A 24,467-nucleotide genomic window follows, 5' to 3' on the forward strand; every position below is an offset into this window, starting at 1 on the left:
AATACAATGGTGGGCTGGTTTTAAAATGCTTTTCACAAATTTTGATAGTGTCCTCAGTATCTGGACTGAAAATCGTCTTTTTTCCCGTATTAAATTCTATCTATTCTGCTGTATAGAACCCACTGATCCAAGTGGCACACATGGCTCTAATCCATGTTTTTTTAATCATGATTTTAAATAAAATATAATTGGCTTTTTCCAAGACATAAATTATATTACATAGATTAAAATGTCTGATTTGTAGAAATAGTTAAACCCATGAATTGTAGAAATAGTTAAACCATCACTTTATCGTTTACTAGAATGTCTGATAAACCCAGCAAATAATATGTAGTGCTTACCTGCACTGAATCCCATTTGTTTTAACCTCGTTAAAAGGCAAAGGAACATGGGTAGTATGTGAAGTAATGTCATGATCAAAACATGGTTGACTGAATTATTCCAACTTCCTGAAGCATAAATTAATCACATTGGCTGTGTTCATATGGACAGTATTTTATGCAAATTCAGAAGTAACAGAGTTGGAAGGAACCTTGGAGGTCATCTAGTCCAACCCCCTGCTCACGCAGGAGACTTATACTAGGGCAGTGGTTCTCAACCTTCCTAATGCCGCGACCCTTTAATACAGTTCCTCATGTTGTGGTGACCCCCAACCAGGGGTGGCTTGGAGGTCATGTGACCGAGTGGGCGTGGCTAGCTGGTCATGTGACCGGGTGGCCATGGCTATGTGTATAGGGACTACTCAGAAGGCTGAAAAAAAGTCATTTCTGACAGGTCCTCGCACTTTTGACTGGTCCTCACACTTATGACCATCCTCACATTTATGCCTGTGCAGCATTCTTAACAACCATGTCACTCATTTCACAACTGCTTCTCTTCAACATGGTATAAGATAGGGCAAAAAACGTAAAATGTGAGGACAGTCGTAAATTCGAGGACTGGTCAAAAGTGCCAGGACCAGTCAAAAATAACTTTTTCAGCCCTCTGGGTAGTCCCTGTGCACAAAAGGACTACCCAGAGGGCTGAAAAATGTGATTTCTGACAGGTCCTCGCACTTTTGACCGGTCTTCGCACTTATGACTGGTCATCATTTATGCCCATTGTAGCATTCTTAACAACCATGTCACTCATTTCACAACTGCTTCTCTTCACCATGGTGACAAGATAGGGCAAAAACGTAAAATGTGAGGACAGTCGTAAGTTCGAGGACTGGTCAAAAGTGCGAGGACCAGTCAAAAATAACTTTTTCAGCCCTCTGAGTAGTCCATATGCATAAAAGGATACAGCAATAGAGAGGGATGAAGGAAGGGAAGGGAAATTAGAATAGGAGTGAAGGTAAGAGAGGGAGGAAGAGAGGAGGAGAAGGAGAAAGAGGAAGTAGGGAGAAGAAGAAGAGGGGGGGAAGAGAAAGTAAGTAAGAAAGAAAAGACAAAGGTGGTAGGTTTGAGGAGAAAGATTGCTGTACAATAAAAAAGATGAAAGGGAAGAAAGCCAACCCCAAACAAATATAAAGATATTAAGATAAAGAATGAATTGTTAAACTTTAAAGAATAAAAGAGAACAAATAGGAATAAATAGCAATAATTAGAAACACACATACAAACATACAACATATTTTCTTTGAACAGAGTATTTGGCCGGTCCACAAATTTAAACAGTTGTAGGAGGTTAGCAGCCACCCCTTTCCTAGAAGAATGAAATATTTTGGGAAATATTAAAAAGGCAGAATATTATATTTCCCTGGATGAGAAATGGAGAAGCATATTTTACAGACAAAGCAGCTCCCACCTTCCTGCCCCCCACCCTTTGTTAATGGGCCAGAGGCAGAAAGTCAATCCTTTGTCAAAGGACATTTGCAACACAATAGCAACAGAAACTAACACAATGGGCCCCATCAAGCCATGTGATCCTGTCCACTATTAAAACATCTTTCCAAACAGTCTCCATGTTTCCAGTGTCTTTTTCCCCACTTGGAGCAGAACCCAGAAGGATATTTCTTCCAACACAGTATTTAGTCATTTCAATTAAATTTACAATTTCTATATTTCCTTTTTACCATATTTATTCCTCAACTATTTTTTAAAAAAAACAATATTACCCTTCATCCTCATCTCTAATCTTAATCAAATTCAATTTTTCCCTTCTATTCTATATTATACCCCTTTGCATTGTCATCTATTTTTATATCCATCCTCACATTGGTTAATTATGTAATACAGTTGTTTAATACAAATTCAACATTTTAATATAAATCAATTAGTTATATAACTATCTTTTTTGTATATTTATCAATATGAACATGAATATTCCAATTATTTCCATGCAATCCAATTTCTTACAAATCAATTAATTATATTTACCAATAATAATAAACCAAATAATTTCCCCCATATATTCCTCCAAACCACAACGTAACCATTTCTGCTTTCAACACAATATACAATTAATAGTATCTCAATTATTACAATTCCCTAGTTAAATAGAGCTTTTTTTCTTTTGTGTTTTAAAATCTTGAACCTCCTCTTGCCCTAAATTCCCCATTGTCTGCAGTTTTGTACCTACCTTTTTTGGTGAGGAAAAAGAAAAAAAACCTCTCTGCCTCATTTTGTCACGTTGCAGCTAAGACCCTGCTTTCGCTTTCTCTTTCCAGTATAGCTAGGGGGAAAAAAACTTGCTCCAGGAATTTACCTCTTTGCAGCTAGCTCTTTGAAGCCCCGCGGCAAGAATTTAAAGTTTTTTTCCCTCTAGCCATCAGCTGGGACTCCGGAGCAGCAATAGATTGGGAGTGGGCGGGGTAAGCGAACGGCGACCGGGCGATCCAGCAGAGGCAGAGGGTGAGTGAAGGCGGGGGGGGGGAGAGGGCTTTGGCGACCCCTGGGAAATGGCCGTTTGACCCCCAAAGGGGTCGCGACCCCCAGGTTGAGAACCGCTGTACTAGGGATTTGAATTGCCAACGTTTCTGATTGACAAGCTCAGTGTCTTTGCCACTGAGCCACCTAGCCAGGCAACAACATATTAGCCTACTGTAATGTACAGTATGTGAACTGGATCTTTGGAGGAAGTTGAACAAGGTTGACAAAAGTGTATTCCATTTAGTTGTATCCCCATAAAGTCAGGCTTCCTAGAGCAGAATGCACAACTAGCCAGTTAATTGAGGTTGCAATTTCTTAAAGTTCAATTTTGCAAATCAGCTATGGGTCATATTCTATCAATCATCTTCTCCACTTCTTATTCCCAAAGTCCATTTCAAGTGATCTACTCATGAATTTTTCTTTTTTTCCCCCCAAATACCAATAATGTAGTTTTTTTTTTTTAAATTACTTCTAACTTTTGCTCTGAAAAACATACAATTTGGCTAATAAGGGTTATGGATCTTCTGTCTGGAAAGACTCGAGGTTTTGTATCTTATTGCTTTGATCTAAGTTAAGATTTTGTTTAGCCTTTCCTAAAATGCAATATGCATTTCATGAAACTTAAAAAAAAAAAAGAGAGAGAAGCAGTCTTCATGTGTAACACAGATTAGTCACAACCCAAATAGCATCACTATCTTTCATTTACACTGTATATTTCAGTGGCTGTTGTATTAGTAGTTTCTATTTTTTAGAAACGTAGACATTATCTTTTGTAACCTATTTGTGCAAATGAAAATTATTCTTCACAACTGATTCTATTACTAAATGCCTGAAGTCTGCAAAACATTAGTAGGACAGGAGTCACCCATATCTTGGGGAGGGGGAGACCTTGTTCCATAGAAATGCAACAGAGAAACTCTGCAAACAGAGAAGGCATGCTCCTGATAGACTTTCAGAACCTACAGTGTGACAACTCTGCTGGTAGACAGGCACATACTAGGGGGACACAAGGAGTCCCTCAACTAACAAGACCCTATGCCACATAGGGCTTTATAGGTAATGGCCAGCAACTTGAATCACACATGGAAGCACCCAGGCAACCACTGCAGCTCTCAGAGGCATTGCCCATCACTGCCCACATCACTGATTCTGGACCAGTTGTGATCTTCAAAGGCAGCCCAAATAGAGTGCATTGCAATAGTCAAGCCACTAGTTAGGCCTGTGCTTTTAAAGTTAATTTTAAGTGATCTGGAGTTAGGCATGAACAGTGAGTGCCTAGATTTGCTGATGATAACAATTAGTACAGAGTGTTAAATTGAAAAGGATTGTGTAAAACTTCAGAAGATTTTCCACTTGACTGAAAAGTGACAAACGCAGTTCAGCATAAACAAGTTAAAAACGAAGCATGTTAATTCAAAAACCATAAACTCCGTATCTACATTAACAGTGTTTATACTGGTATTGACAGATCACAAAATGTATCCTAGAATCATGGTGAATAATTCATTGAAAATACCAATGCTGTAAGCAACTGTGGAAGGAAGGAAGGAAGGAAGGAAGGAAGGAAGGAAGGAAGGAAGGAAGGAAGCAAGCAAGCAAGCAGGCAGGCAGGCAGGCAGGCAGGCAGGCAGGCAGGCAGGCAGGCAGGCAGGCAGGCAAGCAAGCAAGCAAGCAAGCAAGCAAACAAGCAAAGTCCTGGTAGAAATTATTAGAAAAGGAACTGAAGATAAAATTTATTTATTTATTTATTTATTTATTTATTTATTTATTTATTTATTTATTTATTTATTATTTATTTATTGGTTCGATTTATATGCCACCCTTCTCCAGAGATTCAGGGCAGCTTACAATGCGTTAAGCAATAGCCTTCATACTTTTGCATATACCTGCTTTCGGGCCCCCCTAAGTGGTGTTCTTTTTTATACAAAGTCAGCTTATTGCCCCCACAATCCGAATCCTCATTTTACATACCTCGAAAGGATGGAAGGCTGAGTCAACCTTGAGCCTGGTGAGATTTGAACTTGCAGTAATTGCAGGCAGCTGGTGTTACTTTTAACAGCACTTAGTCAGCTGCACCACCAAGGCTCTTAATAAATAGTAAGGCTCCCATACAAGTCAACATCATAGCTACCATGTTCTGCCCCAACAAATAGCTTCTAGTTAATCTTCAAAGCTCATGCAGAGTAGATTGCAATAGTCCACATGTGGCATAGTTAGGACCTCTTGCACCAGGTAGGGCCACAATTTGCTCATCAGTCAACTGGGCAGAAGCTTCACTGGTGTTGCTTCCAGCTGCTCCTCTTGTAGCAGTTGAGAATCCAGGAAAATCTCAAAGTCTTGGAATTGCTCTCTTCCAGGCGGTGCCATTCCAAAGACAGACAATAACAGAGCTGCCTGAGTATTTCAATGAACAAAATGGTTCATCTAGTTTGGGTTCAGCATGTTTTATCTCTTCCAAGCCCCAATAGCCTTCATACACTGTCACAATCATGTTTTTTTCACTTAGTAATAGTAACCACTTTTATTATCAACCAAATTGCTAGAAACAATTTAGTTACTAAACAAGGGTTACTTGTAGTTTGCATAACATTATTTAAGGTGTTTTAATAAACTTGACCATGTGGAAAATCTTTGTGCTAGATCAAGAAAAGAATGAACTCTCCAGATACTGTTGAACTTCATTTCCCATCAGTTAGCAAGAATGATGGTTTGTAACCCAATATCCTGAGACCGTCCTCATTATATGTTTATATGTACATAGAAGAAAACTAGCTTACATTTTTCTCTTCATTTCCACTAGAGGGGAGTGTAGAGTAAGGAAGTTGCTTTCCTTTTATGAAATATATTAGAACGTTTCTCATAACTACTATAATTGTTATAATTTTATTACGCTCTTCCTTTCACTGTGTTTTAGGGTCATTCCAGGTCACGTGGTCTGAGGCTCCCAGGTCAACAATCACAGATTTTGATGACATTTGGTGTGAACATGCACACAGGTCCCCAATGAACATTGATAAAGTGTTATGTTTGCCAATGCAATACTTGCAGAGATATAGTCATTTGTATGACCCCATACCGCAGCCTTCGACAGTATGACTCTGGGATTTCAGCAATTTTGAGACATAATATCTCCGGCAATATTTTGTTGAGAGAAACAAAACCTGGCCATCTTGTACAACTTGTTATGCTCTATTAAACAAAATAATAAAAACATTCTCTCTCTCTTTTTTTTTCCTAATTTCAGTTTTTTAAATTTTAAAAAAAAAAATTAAAAAAATAAAAAAAACATTCTCATGAGCGATCTCTATCTAGATAATTGGGAGCAAAATTGGCTGAAAATTACCTCGGCGCAAAAAAAGGGTAAAGTTTGGCTTCTTAGATCTCTGGAAGGAAAGGTATGAGAAATGGGAAATAACTTAACACAAAGTTCTTGAATATAAAATTTCATTCTCCTACTGCTTTCCAATAGTTCACAAATTGAGTGTAAAGTTGACGGTTTTTGTAAAAATGCCAAAAATAAGGTATTTTCAGCTCTCTTACAAAAAGACCTTCTGGAAACTCTGTTAAATCATTCTCATTAGAATGAGCATGCTTCAAAACCCCTAAAAAAGTAGAGTTCATGTTTCATTGCTGACATATAAAGCTCTAAAAATAAGGACAAAGTGGAGGACGATGTATGGCAACGTCACATACATTCTATTATTGTTTCATCTTGTTTTATATAGACATTACTACTATTATATTGCCTTGGTCCATGGTGACATTGTCACTACCAGATCAGGCACTTGACCCAGCAACCCCATCGCCATAGGGGGTACACCTGATAGCCATGCAATACCAGCCACGGGTGGACTTCTTGGTTCAGGATCCCAAGCCTGTAGTTTGGTTTCTTCCTCGAGGTTCCAAAGCCTTGTGTGGTTATCTGTCTGGTTCCCAAGCCAAGGTTCCCAAGCCTAAAGTGGATATCTTATATGGTTCCCAAACCAAAGTCCATACTTGTTTGTATGAACTACCAAATTGCAATGATCGCTTATTTATTATTGAAGTTACACGCCATGTTCTTTAGCGTCGCTTCTGGAAATTGATAGTCGACCTGATGATGTAACTGAAGGCGCTGGAAGCACGCAAATAAGATATGGTTCTGGAACCCAACAAACATCTTGTCTTTCAGGCCAATAAAATGAATGAGCAGGGCTTCGCGGATGCATGAATGTTACCAACACATCATTTTGTTTGATCAAAATTTACATGACGTTGCCTACCCACCATTTTTTGTCATAAATGCAGGCAACGTAACGTTCCTATCACCATCTCCTCCCACTTATGACTGTTACTGATGTCCTTAAGGTTTATATTGACTGTTTCCCTATGACTATCATTAAGTGTACCTTATGATTCTTGATGGATGTATCTCTATTCTATTCTATTCTATTCTATTCTATTCTATTCTATTCTATTCATATCCCAGGAATAGAATGGTTACTTTAATGGAAGCTGTGGACACTGTTAGTCTTGTATCTATTGCTTTTGCTGAGAACATTAGGGTTTTTTTTTTAGTCATGATAATGTGCCTACCATTGATTAGCTGAGCAACCCTAATTATTAGATAGCATGCACAAAAGGTTATGACATTGCTTTAGTGATTCAGCTTTGAGTAGCAGTCGTTAATCCAAAAGGCTTGAATAATTGATTTAGAAGAGGGGAGAGAAGACTGCAATCCAATGCACAATATATCTTTCATCACAGCAGTCTCCAACTTATTTCTGTCTAGATTAGGTGAGCTTCAGCTCAGTGTCACAACCAAGGATAAGGTAGAGCTTTATTTTATATTAATAGATGGCGATTTTTCCTTTTGAAAGGAAATTATAAGGTGCACTTCAAAATATAATTAGGTAGCAGACAAAAAACAAATACTGCTACTGTACAAAAATATAGTGCAATGTGTTTATTTTCTAATTCAATTTGTAAAGGTCCCTTTAGAAACAGAAAAACACAGACATATCAGTTTGTTTTTAAACACTTCATTCATCTTAATTTTATGCAAATCACAATTGTTACAAAGCTTTTGAAGTATACATGTAGATAGAATTTATACAATTAACTTTTTCAAATTCAATCAATATATGATACTGAATTTGCTGAAAAATGAAATAAATGGCCACTACTTTTAATTGGAAATGCAATATTTTAAAGTTACAAAGCAATGTTGTTTTAAAAAGTAAATCCATGCATTTAATAAAATAAAGCTGAAAGCTACTGACTCGACATTTTAACTATTTTTATATTTTATAGTGTCAAAATGCTATTCTGTGAACTATGGTAAGATGTTTACTTGCAGTGAGCAAAAAGTATTTCAAATTTATTCTGTTAATTGTAGAATATGACCCTATTTCCCCCCTCTTATAATACAAAAGGTTAACATTTAACAAAAAGTAGGGCAAGCTGATGTCAGCTTTGACATTATGAATTAAAACATGTAAAGCCTCATCTTTGCTTCAGTTTAAGCAGTTATTAACCTGATCCAAGAAAATTCACTTCCTTTTGAAAACTGAGCAAATACACAAAATCATTTTTGCTGCCACCACCAACTCCTTGCATAGTCGAAACTGGCACCAATATTGCTTACCATAGTCTCAACAGAAAATGTTAAATCAAAACACCGTAGTTTGCTAATATCAAAATGAACTAATCTACAGTTTAGTTTTTAGAAAGGTTTGATGAAAGTGAAAACATTCTAAAAGTTCTTATAGCAAATAAAAAAATATAAAACTAGACCTTGTCATAAAAAACAAACATTCTATTGTAAAATTAGCTATTAATATAACTAATGAACCTGACACATGCAAAATTAGAAGCATAAGGCTGTTGTGTCAAATGCTTTTAGTAATATGTAACAAAAAAAAAAAATCCTGCATTTTCAGGTGTTACCATCCCAAACCCATTACTATTTCAAAGTATATTAACATCCAGAAAATGTGTCTTTAATCATTCAGGAACCATGATAAAGATACATTGTACCTAAAACAGTATTATCGTACTTTTCTGCAACTTTAATCAAACTGGAATGCTCAATAACACTGTTAAGTTCAGGAATACTTTCAGCTGTATCCCCAAAACCATGGTAGTGTCCATAGTGCAATGTATCTCCAAGGTCATCCAACCATGGGGGCCTATTTGAAACAAGGCTACTTGGGCTCCCATTCAGATGTAAAGAACCACACATATCAGAAGCATTTAGAACTTTTGCTGGTTCCTCAACACAATGGTCATCACTGATTATACGGTTATGATCAGAGATTAGTGCATTAGGTACTATCAATGTTAGGCATTCTTCACGCCTGGAACTCAATCCATTGAGCTGAGGTGGGGAAGTGAAGTCCAATTGTCCATTGATGATATTTCCATTTGCCAATGCTTTCAATATGGAGTTACTGCAATTCATATCTGTATTAAGAAATAGACCCGTCAAGCACAAATTGACTCAAAATAAAAACCACCTTCTCTATACTCTTTTAAAAAATCTATAAATTGGACATCTCTTAGGTGTCCAAACTTATATTTTAGATCTTAACCAGTTTCTTTATATATTGGGACACGTGTATCTGAGGAATCTTTGAAAACTATATAGCTACTTAGTTTTTCTGATAAAAGAAAATAATCTAATCCAGGCATAATGCAATACATACTTGCTTAAGAGTAGGCTCCATCAAACACAATGGGTTTATCCCAAAGGTGCTTTTCCAAAAGGCAACTGGACCTTCTTGGTTTTTTTTTTTTTTTTTTTGAAATGTTTCACTTCTCATCGAAGTAGCTTCTTCAGTTCTTCAGAAGAAATGAAGAGCCTTCTTAGATGAGAAGTGAAATGTTTTCAAAGAAAAAAAAGAAGTCCAATTGCCTTTTGGAAAAAGCACCTTTGGGACAAGCATGACACAGATGATTAAGAATCTCCATAGACACAGTGAGTTTATGTTAAGTAACTGTGCCTAGGGTAAACTGTATGCATATTTCCAACAGTTATTGTTAGTATGTACTACATCATACAAAGCTGCAAGATGTATTTGGGGATAAAGGACATAGATACAGGTAGCCCTGGATTTAGGACTAGTTTAATGAATGTTTGAAGTTATGATGAACTGAAAAAGGGAACCTACGATTCAGATTTGAAGTTCTGACTTGGGTCCCCTCTGTGGTTGTGACCAAACTCCACAAGCTTGGCAAGATGGAACCATTTACTGTTGTTTGCACCATCTCGAGGTTATGTGACCATGTTTTAACAGTTTTTACAAAACCCAGAACTTTCTTTTTGGAAAGGGGGGGGGGGAACTGCACTCATAGTGAACCACAGGTTTACTTAATGACTGCTGCAAAAAAGGTCATAAAATCAGGTTGGTCATGTGACTGACCTGTTTTACAATCATCACGACACAGGACTGTAATGGACAGACTCCATTACTGTTGTATGTCGAGGACTACCTGTAATGTTAAGTGCAATTTTAAATGCTATAAAATCTTTGTTTTATAAGGTTTAAGAGATACTAAACTTGTAAATAGTATGGTTATTTTAAGTTCAGGCTACAATATGCATATAGTAAACAATAGTTATGAAAATTCTTGGATTCCTACAATTGTGAAAAGTGTTGTAAAAATTCAAGAATGGTTATGCAGTGTGTTATCAGCAATTTTATTTAAAATAAAAAGCAAAATGAAACCATCTTTAGAATACAATCTGTACAATATTCCAATGTGTCATTTATATACTACGCCAATAAATCAATCATGAATGCAATAATTGTATCACAGACATAATGTACTTTAAATTGGACATTTGATGTGACTAATTAATAAACAGGGTATGAAAATATTAATGTAGTCCTAGAAAACCTCCTTGCAAGAAATAATAAAATGTACAGAAAAAGTAGTGCTGTTTGTTAAGTCACTATTTTAAAAAAATTGTCTTGTTCTATTTATGAAGGATATTTTTTGTTTAGCAGAATTTGGATTTATTTTTTGCAAAGTGCTTAACTTTTATTAATACTCTCAGCTTCAGTACTGCAAGTGCACAAGTAATTTGTGATATCAACATTTCACCTGAATGGGACCATTTAATGTCACTGGCCACAATTTATTCAGCTGTCTACTGCTTTGGTTTCTCCTGTTAGATAACCTTGTTATGCCATTAAAGGTAGCTTTTATGACTCATGATTGCCAATTCTGTTTTGAGTTACAAATCAGTTTTTAATGGATCGGTAAGCTGGTTCACTCACTTATCTACTAATAGGCAGATAAGTAGCATTTAATATATTGGATATTTAAGTTGTAAGAAATTTTAAATGCTGTAGGAAAGGTATTCAACAGGCAAAATATGCTAGTAGTTTTTCCTCAACATTTATATAAAATTCTTGCTTAACATAAAGGCATTTCAAGTGAGAACAATTATTATACTGAAATTACTTTAAAACAGTAGAAATCTTAATTTCTATTTTAAAAAATCTGTAATATAGTTCTCTCTGCCTGAATGGTTTAGCTGAGCCCGGATTACTTCTAAGTAATCGCATATGAGTTTCTAACTCAGCTATCATTCAAATAATCTCTTCAATTATATACCAAAATGACTTAATTATCCAAGTTGCATAATGGTCTTATACTATAAAAATTGGGAAAATGGTTATCAGTAAATACAAATATTAAAATTTACAGATAAAAATCATACACCACCATGAGTCCTGTTAAAATGTTAACTACCACCATTTTAATAGTTATTCAGAATCCTGTGTTTAATATAGATTCAGAATCTTATGTTTAGCATAGCAGCTATACTTCATTAACTCCATCAAGGTGTGCAATATTCTCCATGGATCCCAAAGAGGAAAAAAGTTTATAAACAGTTTTCACACATATTAAATTGTTTTTTTCCCAATGGTGTGGTTGAAAAACAAGATACTGCGCAATTTGCAGCCATATCAGAATACTTTTTGATGAATTTAATCGTGGATACTTTCCCCTCCCCTCCCAATTTCCATTTTTCTGGCCAAAAAACTGGTGGGGAGATCGGACTACACATGGCATATTCCCAATGAAAATACTATCACCTATTTGTACCTAGAATTAATTAAAAATAAATCCCAAATATATGATCACAACCCATAGTTGACTCATTTAGCTTGGCTTGACTGAACTCTTTTGAACTGAGAATATTCTGAATGTAAGTACCACCCTTGAAAAGTAAAAGTAAATATTAATTACAAATGAAATTGACTTGGATGGCATTTTCCTTTGTTTTCAAATAGAAATTTTGGACTATTGATGACTGAAATTAATTCAGTTAACATTAGCAGGAAGCTAAAAGGAAGTATGTTTTAATGCATATGGAATAACTTGGGAACAAAACTGGTAGCACTTGTAGAGCTTTATTTGAGATACTAAATCTTGTCATATGATTATGTAGGCAGTGCAATTAGCTTTTTATTTAATCATAATAAATAACTCTTGTGTTAATCAAGCTATGAAGGTTCTTTTTAAAAAAGCAATACTCTGTAATCAAGGCACACGGCATGCATGTTTAACTCAACACTGGCAATATTTTACACCTGAAACCAACACTTTCAAAATCTTACAAACACCTTCTACAAATATTCATGCTAATTAGGAAGCTTTAAGGTACTTTAGCATTAAAATAGCTTAAGAGTTTGGACATACTCAATAAGATAAAGCTATAGATAAAATGCATACTGATTCTTGCAACAACAAGGGGTTTGCATTGTGGAAACGGTATAAATTTCAATCTCTTTGGATTCAACAGAATCATTCTTCTGTTTTTTTTCTTCAACCATGTGAATGATCTTGTGGTTAACAGGAAATTCTTGTCTCCCACCTGATATAAGAGCAAACTCTCTATCAACATGCATATTGTTAACATCCTCTTCATGTCCTCCATTTGTCATTGGTATTAGGCCATCAAAACTTTGATCTGTTTAAGAAAAAACATTCAGAACAGTACATAATTTATTAATCCAAAATAAAAAAAAATACACCTCTATAAAAACAGGGCAACACCAATGTTTTGGGCAGGTGATGCTTGATGTTTTGTGATACGAAAGTCTTGAGGGTCAATCTCGAATCTTGCTTCTACTAGTCTGTCTCCCAAGCCATTACAAATCTTGAACTCTACCTACCTCAGCATATTTATTTGCTATGTCAAGGTTTGTAAACAATTACTATTTTACATATCATGTTTTGCTCAAGTCTGGTCACCTGAATGTACTGACTGTATTGATAATTTCAGAATGAGAGATACTTCACAATAGCGCATTTTTCAGATTTGCTGTAAATATTATTTACAGCAATAATAATTTCTATAGCCACCTCTCAACCAAGTGTCTCTGGGAGGTTTTCAGTTCTAAAATTATAGAACTATTAAAACAATGTAAAATAAAAATAAAAATATCCATAATATATCGCTTCCCCCAAAATAAGACATCCCATGATAATAAGCCCAATCAGGCTATTGAGCGCATGGCAATAAGGCCAAGTGCAGCCAGTGCACCTCACAGAGTAGTGTTGTTACATGTATTGTGTAGCTGGCACCATTTATTACCTGTACAGCCACATTTTCCAGCAATTGAAGTTTCTGAATGCAAGAGCGTGTTACAGTAATCTATGTGGGAGGCTACAAGGTCATAGGTGAAAGTAAGCAGGGACTCCCAGTCCCGGAATGGACACAACTGAGCTGTGAAACTAGGAGGACACCCCACCCCCCCCCCCCCCGCACTGGATCTGTCTGAGATAGTGTCAACCCATCCAGAACTAGAGATGGAAGAACCTTATCTCTGGAAGGTCCAAATACCCATAGCTATTGAGCCTGTTGTTTCCATACAGACCCAAACAGCCTCCAGACATCGACAGCATCACTCAAGGGGTCTGGAGTAGAGATATAAAGCTGAAAATCATTCACATATTGATATCTCACCCCAAACTGAAGGATTACCTCACCTATTATTGCCATTTTTCAACTGGAATGAAACAGATCTCCAAAGTCTCACCTTCAGTTCTAGCTTTCTTCATTCCAAAATTGTTCATGTCTTCAAAAGATCGCTTTCGACTAGGCCCTCTTTGACTAGTATTTGGGTGAACCCCATTTAAGGTGCCATTGCTATAGAAATGGTTCAATGGGTAGTTCTGAAGATTGAAGAGCAACTGAGCACATTCTTGGAAGCCCTGGGTATGAGCAAGATCTGCTGCTGTCAGGCCACTGGCATTTCGTAAGCTGTACAATACAAATATATTGAATTATACCCCATAATAAAAATATTATGGTGACTGCTGCTGATTTTACTAATTTTGAAGATGAGTTTTTTTTTTTTTTTTAATTTCCCCAGTAAGGGAATTTAAGCTATCCAGTTTAAAATTATATCATTAATCTTTTGAGCACATAACTGCATTCTAAGCAAAATTTGGGAAGCAGTACAATTAAGAATCATTATGTGCCATAAAAATTCCTAATTAAGTGCCTGAAATTGCTAAAATGTCTTGCCTGCAGCCTGAAGCATCTCACCTTTACACAAACTTCAGACATTTGATCCAACTCCTGTCTTATATCATCTCATTTTATTAAAAGGAATTATCTGTAAATAAATATTCAAAATAATTGTTATAAGAGTCCGCAGCATTCTAGAATTTCATACTACAAAAATATTTCAGTTCTTCTTAACAATAAAAAGTAGGAATGCAGGTGTATATCTTGCCAATGTTTATGTTTTGTACTAAGCTGGCAGCTTATAACAAAGTTTGTGACATCATAAGTGGTAGAATATTATTCAGTTCTTTGAAGCATTATTGTAGAAGATATATTAAGATTTTGAGCTTTAAAACAGAAATTATTCAGGCACGTTATCTGAACAATTCAATACTTGTTGAAAACGTGACAGAACAGACACATACCGTATATATAGGTAAAACAAAGAATAGCACAGAGAACAATTAATTTTTTCTCAATTACAAAATCCTGTGCCTTGTATATCTCTTATATAAATCATGTAGCATAAGCAACACAGTATATTATTAGAATGAGAAAACAGACTGTTGAGGTTATTTACAAAATAAGAGAAGCAAATGTCTGGAATAAAGTATTAATACATGCTTAATTCAAAGTGCAAAGAGATTTAGAAAGAATTCTGAGATGGGAATGTTTCAAGCCAAGTAGTTATTATTAATGAAAGTTACTTCAATTTTTTGTTGGCAATCTGCAAGGTCTATATATCTATGAGCTGAACTATAGATGTAATGCATTAAGAATTAACATCTGATGCAAGTGGGAATTGGTCAAGAAACCCACAAATTTATCAAATTCAGGCCGGCAAACCTCTCTAATCTCAAGAGATTGTAAGAAGGAAGCTGTAAATGAAAGCGAAGACCATCAGCTCTCTAATAAAAGTCAGCTGAAACGTCTACTCTAATTCTGAAAAAATTCCAAGACCAGTCTATATAGTTAATGAGCAAGGCTAAGGAAGCCATTAGAGAAGATGGAGAATTATTCATAATTCTCTTGCTCAATGGAGAACCGAAATTTTCAAGAAATGGTAAGAAATACAACAAAGGAGTCTGAGGAGCACACTATTAATAGACTTATTAAAAATTATTTATAGCAGCAGCAAGAATCTTGTAATGGAAGGCTGTGGAACTGTTAAAACAATTAAAAGACATGTTAAAAGTTGATCAAAATATTGAGAAACTGCTCTGAACGAATTCTTTGTATATTTTTGCATATACAGAGCAGATACTAGTGCCTGGATTAATCTTTTCAAGAAGGAAGCAGATAGACCAAGACAATAATCATGATAGATGGGATTATGAAATCTGTAGAAAACAAAACTCATTTGAGCGCTAGCGTAATTGATGTGGATGACATCAATAATGTTGTGGCCTGATGGCGGCCAGCAGAGCTGGCAGCAAAGTCAGACAGTGAGGAGGTTGGGGAGGAACTTGGGCCAGTCCTGGGGGCTGGGGAAAGAGAGGGGGCCAAGGCCATCTGATAGTTATGTGCAGCCTCCGGAGCCTGACATCAGCAAGGCAGAAGAACAACGGGAGCCTGTTCCCAGTGTGAGCATGCGCAGATGTGCCAGACGACAAGAACAATTAAGAAAACAGGGTCGACTTGGGAGTAAGGCCTGGAGATGATTGGTCCCTCCCATATGACATAAAAAAAGAGCGAATGAGACATGAGTTTTTGCAGGAAGCAATTAGTTCATTTGGCCGATTCAAGATTTGCAAGTGACTCTATGCCAAATTTGGCCTTGCCCTGCATCTGAAAATTAGCTCTCTTGGCAGCGTTCCATATGAGATAGGTGAGTGTTGATAACCTTCCTCTGAAAGACTGTTTATCAAGCTTTGGGGACTGTAAATGAAAGTAATTTACAGTCGTATAAATAAAAGAGGTTTTGTGGGACTAAGACTTTGCTTCATGCTTTCTAAGGAAGCCTAGATCAGAACAAATAAATACAGCACCAAAAATCTTTCAAAATGGGAGAGAATGAGCTCTAAAATGTTAAATACCACTGACATAAGAAAGAGTAAAACTATTCCTACTTTCTGTCAGAGACTAGTTTTGATCTGGGAAGGAATTATGGACTGATGCTGCATAATGAAAATTATCAATTCAGCAGGCAGCTGCAATGAAAAATACAACTGCCAATACTGCAGTATTTTCACACCTAGATAAAGCAATTTATCTATTCTGGTCAGTTCTTCAAAACAACTGCAAAGCAAAAATCAAGATACCAGTGACCAGCAAAATGATCAACAGAATGGAGCTACTTTCTATGAGGAAAGGAACAACTGCAACGTAAAACTTGGTGGAAAAGAAGTGGGAGGGGTGGATATGATAGAAGTATGTATACTCAGTGAAAAGAAAGCAGATGGATGGTTTTTGTTTTCAAACAGAGGAGTCCACTGAAATGAATGATAGGAAGTGTTACAAGTCAGAGCAAAAGGAATTCATCATACAGTGCAGTAATCCATTTCCGAAAGAGATGATAACCATTATTGTGAATGGTTTAGAAAAGGGGATAAATTAGTGCAATAGAAGATTATGAAGTAGCCATATAGTTTACCTATAGCTTCTAAAGATAGAGCCAGCTTGGTACAGTAGTTAAGGCACCAGGCAAAAAATGGGAGACTGTGAATTTTAATCCCATTTTAGGAACAAAACCCAGCTGGGAGACCTTGGTCAGCCACCCTCAGTCCTAGGAAGAGAAGGCAATGGCAAATCACTTCTGAAATCTTGCCAAGGAGACTGCAGAGATTTGATCAGGCAGTTGCTTGGAATCAATATTAACTTGAAAACACCAAAAAAAAAAAAAAAAAAAAAAAACAGCTTTCTGAAGTTAGAGTAGATCTCCTAGGTAGATCTGATAGGGAATCCGAAATAAGATTGTTTCGAAGTTGTATTAAGAGTGAAATTTATTTCAGAAAATGAAATTCAAAAATAACCAAGCTCCCTGCCAAAGATCAACAATGAGGAAGTAGTTTTTCTTTTATACAATTTCCCTTACTTCTAACAGTAAAGAAAAGAAAGTGTCTTAACAGTGAAAATTAAAGAGTTTGAAAGTAGTAGTAACCAGGAATGACAAAGGTTTTTGATAGCAAGCAAGAATCTGCGATAGGCTTTTTCTCCCTATTGAACAGGAAGACAGTTTTTATACGAAGGTACATAGAAGAGATGACAAGTGAATGAAATTAGTATACTATAAATAAATATTAATTCGATCCAAATTCAGAACTGAACGATAAGCTTAGACAAGAAAGACAAACATCCATATCATAATATAAATCTATCTACACACACACACACACACCTCTCCTGGCAATCCATTTATCTCATCTTGTTAGTATAAAAGGTAGATTAATACAAAACAGGCCTTAAAGGCAGAATAACTGGTTTTTGTTCATTAAGCTTTACCCCCACAAAAAAGGTTAAATCTGGCAAAAGTTTCTTGAACACAATTCTTCTCATTCAAACTTAGGTTTCTTCAAAAATGAGGACTTTTGATATGGACTAGACATACCTTATTATAACATTTAACACAGATTTAACAAAAAATAGCTTTTAGGTAGGAATAGAAAATTTTTAAAAATTTGGTAGCATGGAGTTTATCTAAAACTGGCTTAAGAGAACAGCGTATTAAAGAAACACAGTATATATAGGTAGTCCTCAATTTACAACCATTCAAAATTGCAACAGCATTGGAAAGTGACATGTCAGTTCTTTGCACTTAGTCATTGCAATATCCCCATGGTCACATGATGAAAATTCTGGCACTTGGCAACTGGCATGTATTTGTAACAGTTGCAGTGTTTCAGGTCATGCGATCACTATTTATAACCTTCCCATCTGGCTTCTGACAAAAAAAGTCAATGGAGGAAGCCAGACCTACTTAATGACCATGTGATTCATTTAACAATTGCAGTGATTTGTTTAACAATTGTGGCAAAGAAAGTTGTAAAATTGTGGCAAAGAAAGTAGTAAAATTCCCAATTGCTTAGCATTGGGAATTCTGGTCCCAATTGTGGTAGTAAGTTGAGGACTATCTGTATCAAAATTCAGTACTCAGGGGGTTGAACTACCCATTTGGAAGTGGCACAATACTTAAATTTGTTAATCCAAAGAATTACTCTCGTATTTGTACCACTGTACAGTATTATATCCTGTGCTATAGAGGAAATACTGCAGGTAAATTAGGCTGTTGTGAGCACAGATTGTCGACAGTAACTATTAAACAGCAGCAGCTTACAAAAAGATTTTCTTATGTTTTGGGGGGAAAAAATTAGGTAACAAGGTAGAGGAAGAAAAGAGAAAAATCTGCACTTTTCAAATGGAAAAGGGCCAACTGGAGGAAAGAACAAAATCTAGTTACTCAAATATGTTGAATAGGTAACTGTGATACATGATAAAAAAAATTTCATCTGATTTAAAATGTCTATTCTTCTGATCTTTAGCAGTGATGTGCATGTATACCTTGGTTTCCAGTACTAAGGGCAACTTTGATAGCGACTTCTCCCCGTTTGCCTCATCCACATTCCTCGTGGTAATGTGCTGCTCCCAGAGGCTTCATGTCTATGGTTATTCTTGCCAAGAGATCTTCTCATCTGTGGTCTCACTCTTCTTCTGTTTTGGGTTTCCACTTAGCTATGTCCCCATGACATCCATTCTAAGGTCATGATTCATTTGAGACTGTTATAATATTATAAACCAGCTATTAAAGGATGGCAGTGATGAAGCATATAGTATTTAGAACATAAAATGTGCAATGCTCTCAGCTAAAAACAGATTCATCAGCAGTTCCAATTTCTATTAAAATTATCAACAGACATCCTTTGACTATATTAGAAACTTTATCTTAAATGTAGATGTTTGATGTTAACTTCACAATTTCAATTGTTAACAAGTTGCTGTTTATTATATATGAATACTGTTACCTTTCAATAATGAAAGAATTAAAAGTTGTATATGAAGCCAGTCTATTTCTAACAGCCTATAATGAATTCTCTTTCTAAAACTAAGATTGCAGAGCACAAATTACTTTGATTAGGAACAGTAACTCTGACATTGAAAAATTGCTACTTTGCTAATTATAATTATAAGAACATGACTGCAATTTCAAAGCCAACATGTTATAGTGGTGAAGGTGCTGAATTGGGGAAACACAGGTTCATGTCCACTCTCAGCCATGAAGTTCACGGAGTGGTTTTGGGCCAGTCCCTCTCTTAGGTCAATACACCTCATAATATTGTTGTGAGGAAGAAAAAACTGAAATAATGCATTGCACGCAGTCTTGAGTTCCTGGAGGAAAGGCAGGATATAAATCCAATAAATTGTAGGTATCCTGAAGACAGTTGTAGACAAAAAAATGTGGTAACAAATATTATTTTGCCAGAGTTTTTGGTAGTTCTCTAATGGTTTACTAGAGAAGGAGAAAGGAAAATTCATTTCACTCATACAGGTCAGCTAAAAAATTATCCACTTATAATGTCACATACTTTGAACAAAACATATCTAAAATGTTTGTCAAAAAAGGGGATGTTGAGGTTATATGAAGACTAGCCTCCAAGAATAATTTATGCAACTGCCAGAGTTCCTGCAGCTTAAAGTATTTCTTCATTAATGTCATGAGACAATTTAAGAAAACAAAATCTCCATTCTTAATATGCTTATTTAAAAATATTCAAACTTATATTGTTAGTTTATAAATTATAAAAAGAGATACTGTAATTAGGCTAAGCAAAAGCATGCAAATCTATATATTCTATTATCTGAATTCCTAGATTAGCATTAAAACCAATCACCGCAACAAATACCTCAACAGTATGCCTTGTGTGCAGAAAGGAAGCGATACTGAACATTCAATGCCACAACTGTAAGGTTTTCGGAGAAGCACCTGTGGCAGTTTCAGCAGTTTCTATATGGAAAGCTCCCCCTTTCTAGGATTACTTGAAAAAATCAAGTCAATTCGAATTACGTAGCTGTAAAACATTGACATGTGTAGTTTTTATAGTTTCAGAATCTTCTCTTTGATTTAAAAAACGGGCAATGGTGCATTAAACAGGAAACTTACATCATAAGGGATCACATATTTTGCAGGCAACATTTAGACTAAAGTTATACTAACATACATAAAGTGCAGTGGCACATAATTCATTATCATTAAGCCAACATCATGTGACCACCTTAACCATGAGACAATGCGCCTGACTCAAGGACGGACTCTCAAGCACGGATTTTCATCCTGAAGCCCAATGTAATTCTGTCAGTTCTCTGAAATGTAAACATGATATGTACTAGAAACAAATCGTCAACTCATGGCTTCTGTTACTTTAAAATTTGGCAAACTGCAAATAAAAGTGAATTCTTAACTATGCCTACATTAAAAAATAGCCAATACATGGGATTAAGCAGAACTCTTGCTACTGAAGTATTTCTTCCACAGGTTCCTCATATACTAGCATAGGGGCACTAAACAAAATCAATCAATCAATCAATCAATTAATCAATCTAAGAAACTCTAAGCTGAAAGTTTTAACCCTTTGGCATCCAAAAATAGAGAACACAACAAAGTGATCTTGAGATTATTTTAACTGTTTAAAAGACAGATTGGGAAAATCTCTCCAGAGTTGTTGCAGAAATAAACTGCACATACACAGATATTATGGTGCCATGTTTTCATTTCATATTGACAATGTCCTTTAAACTTATTCACTACTTTAACAGTAAATGGGCTACAATATGTCTACTTCTCTACTTCACAATATGAATACTTACAAAACAGCCAAACAACTGTTAGATGTTTTTTCAAAAGGATTTTTATTTTCTCCAAGACTTTTATATAAATTATATAAATTAATTTTAGATGCAAGCTTGCAAAGGTTTACACAGTCCCTTTACACCCGACACCACAAGTAGAATTTAAATCTGCACCTTAGGGAAAAAAATTCTAGCAGAAAAAGCAAATTAGTTTTTTGCTCTAATACATATATATCTATGATTAATTATCCAAACTGTTATCTCTAAGAGAATATCATTTATAATCCCTATAGCAAGCCCCCCCACAAAAGGGAATGGAAGAAATCAGGAATGTTGATTCTAAGGATTTTAGCAGCAAATGCTAATGATTGAAATAGTTTTCACATAATTTTGGAATGTAGAAAAAAGAACCATTATTTCTGTAACTACACAGATAAGTCTATGAAAGTAGTGGGGCTTGCCCACAGCAAGAATCAGATGAAGTTGGATTGAAGGCTTCTTTAGCCAAAACTGAATTTGTATCTTCGCTACCAGAGATACCTGAACAAATGGCCAAATACACATATTCAGATTAAACTCCCAACTCCAGATTAGGAACCATCATGTAAAACTAAATGAACGTAAAGAGATGAGATAAAAATTCCTTCATAAATATCCTTCAGGAAAATATATATAATATCCTTTTTGAAGATATGTCAACTAGCTTTTATAAAGAAATGCCACTGAATAAGAAATAGTAACATTTTAGTTAGATGAAAAGCTACTGCAGACCAGAATACTGAATAAAGAGCGAAAAATGCAGGAATACCCACAATGGAGGAGTACACTGTGAAGATGGTAGAACTTTCTGAAATGGCTAAATTGACTTGTCTGATTAGGGAAGGAACAACAGCTACTTTTATAAAAGACTGGAAAACCCTTTATGGACATTTGATAAAAATGCGACAAAAATTAATCAGTGATACCAGGCTCTGCAGATTAAAAAGGGTTGTTTGTGGAAAGAAGGGAACCTAGATACGTAACTTGGGAAGGTGGCAAATGGTAATAATCAGGCCAGTAAGTACTGCAAAGATCAGAAGTCATTTCATTAGGTACATTTCCCTTTTTGACTTAATTTCTCACTTTTTCTTTTCTCTACTTATACAAGCAAAGAAGGATATCAAAGATATTTTTTATTTGTACTGAGCTATGAATGAACAAATATCTTTTATGAGAATTCAGTGAGCCAAAATTGGAAGTGTTGGATACTAAGAAACAAAATAAATACATTTCCCATGTATTCTTTCTCTATACTCAAAAAATAAGAAAAAAATAGATTTACTGTCTTTTACCAATAAATATATTAGAGTATACAAAAACTCTATTTTTAATGCTATGCATAAGAACAATACTGTAAAAAGAGAGTATGGATAGTCTTAAAAGTTGGAAAGGCCAGAGAAGAGCAATGATTTTTCAAGATGATACCTAGTGTTAGGATAGCTCACTAGGAGAATTTTGCTGATCTATATATGATGGAATATTCTGCAAATCTTCTCATTGCAATCTGTGCTATGATTCATAATATTTGCAATTGGAAAAAATTGCAAAAAGTAGCTCTTCCGGTTGACGTCGCGGCGATACAGACACAGGGAACGGGTCTCCGCGTTCCCTGTGCTAACTTCTCCATGTTCGTGGGCTCCAAGAGGAGCCAAAGCTATCTTGTAGGGTCGGTCAAGCAAAGAGGGGCACCCTGAGAGGTCGAGGAGAGTCGCAGCTCTCCTAACAGCCCCAGGTTCTTTCTCCCTCTCAACCATGCCAAGAAGAAGAGGCAGCCTAAAGATGGCCACCACAAAGCTGGGACAGCTGATGAACATCTAAGACTGGTGCTGGAGAGAAGTAGGTGAGCAATGAATGGAACTGGGGGAGAGGATTTTTTTTAAAAAATTTAACCCCAAGGAACAATTCAGAACTATCTGCTCAGAATTATCTGTTAAAGCAGTATCTAGGCATTCTGAGAAACCACCAGATCACCAAACTGGAAGTGAAGAAGAGAAAATAATAAACTTTGAAATTTTGAAATATATAGAAAATTGGACTCCTAAACTGGGAAGACGTGGTACTGGGAAGGCATTTTAAAATGCTAGAATCGTCTATTTACAAAACTTATTCTGCTTTTATAATTCTTCTATAACTAGAAGAATGCTGGAAATGTGATATTGAAATTTAAACTGAGTGCGCCATCTGCTGACAAAAGGGAAAATTACAAGTTTGGAAATATCTATATGAAGGTATGTGAAAATATCTATTTGATTACTTTTAACCACCCTATGACTACTGGAGACCCAAGTATAAAAATAAGAAAGTTTTCTAACTAAAGAGACCCCTGATTATTATACTAGAAGACTGAATTAGTAAAGGAGATGCAAAGAAGCTTTTGATAACCCCTGAGATTATCTGAATGGAACTGACTGTCAACATATGGGATATAAAGAACTGGGACTAGTGTACTTTTTGAAGAGCAATTCAAGGACTATAAATAGTTTTTTGGACTGCTGAACAAAAGTTGAATTTAAAAAAAAAAAGTAAGATGCATTTTAAGGAAGAAATGAGTGAAATTTTGAAGGAGATGGCTTTACTGTTTCAAAATACAAAAGACATCATAGATAAAGGAGATCATGGAAAAAATGGGGAAAAGCCATACGAGGGATGATGAGTAAAGATAAAGACGTCCAGGAAAGGGAGGAGTCAACAGAAGAAATGAAGGAAGAAGAAGATAAAGAGGCGACAACAATGAAAATAACAGTGATTGATGAATCACTGGGGGTAAATTGATGAACCTGGGGGTAAAGGTATTAAGAGAGTTGGAAGATACATCTGGAAGGGAGATAGGGGCTTGGGCAGAAATCCTGGAAATTAGGCAGTGGAAGAGGATAGAGGTGGGAGAAATACCCAGACTGAATAGTCAAGAAGCAGTTACAGATAAAGATTTTAGAGGGGGGGGGGGAGAGAGGCAAATAAAAAAAAACAAAGCAATCAAAGTATTGAAGCGGGCAAGAGATGATGGAAAAATTATTTCTTTTCTTTCTGTTGTTGTTCTGATTTGCTTTCCCTTTTCTCCCTCTCCTTTCTTTTCTTTTTTCTTACTTTGTTTCAGGTAGGTGACACAAATAGAAGCCAGGTAGAATAGGAAGAAAATATTTTTCAGTAAAAGGTGATCTGATTAAAAGTTAGAAAAAGTGATAGAAATAAGAGAAAGGGAAATGTTAGCGTAGACAGTTTTATATCATAAAATAAAGTAGCAATAAGAGAAAACGTGGAATAATTGAACAATGACAAATTGCAAC

General features: G+C 35.7%; 1 protein-coding gene across 2 annotated transcripts in view; it reads right to left on the reverse strand.

Annotated features, from left to right (window-relative positions):
- Nucleotides 1-7,857: 7,857 nt before the first annotated feature.
- The window catches only part of ANKRD10 (ankyrin repeat domain 10), a 30,017-nt gene continuing 13,407 nt past the window's right edge, over nucleotides 7,858-24,467 (reverse strand). Inside the window, exons 4-7 of one of the 2 annotated variants that reach the window (XM_070943142.1) lie at nucleotides 13,892-14,115; nucleotides 12,724-12,819; nucleotides 10,256-10,325; nucleotides 9,216-9,296 (exon numbers count right to left, since the gene is read on the reverse strand). In XM_070943142.1, coding sequence (XP_070799243.1) covers nucleotides 10,270-10,325; nucleotides 12,724-12,819; nucleotides 13,892-14,115 — 376 coding nt within the window. In that variant the 3' untranslated portion in view covers nucleotides 9,216-9,296; nucleotides 10,256-10,269. Of the gene's footprint in view, nucleotides 9,297-10,255; nucleotides 10,326-12,723; nucleotides 12,820-13,891; nucleotides 14,116-24,467 lie in introns of both variants that reach the window. The other variant, XM_070943141.1, reaches the window with a different exon arrangement.

The sequence above is a fragment of the Pituophis catenifer genome, unplaced genomic scaffold, assembly GCF_029215685.1.
Source record: "Pituophis catenifer annectens isolate HBS135680 unplaced genomic scaffold, rPitCat1.0.hap2 SCAF_4, whole genome shotgun sequence".
Classification (NCBI taxonomy): domain Eukaryota; kingdom Metazoa; phylum Chordata; class Lepidosauria; order Squamata; family Colubridae; genus Pituophis; species Pituophis catenifer.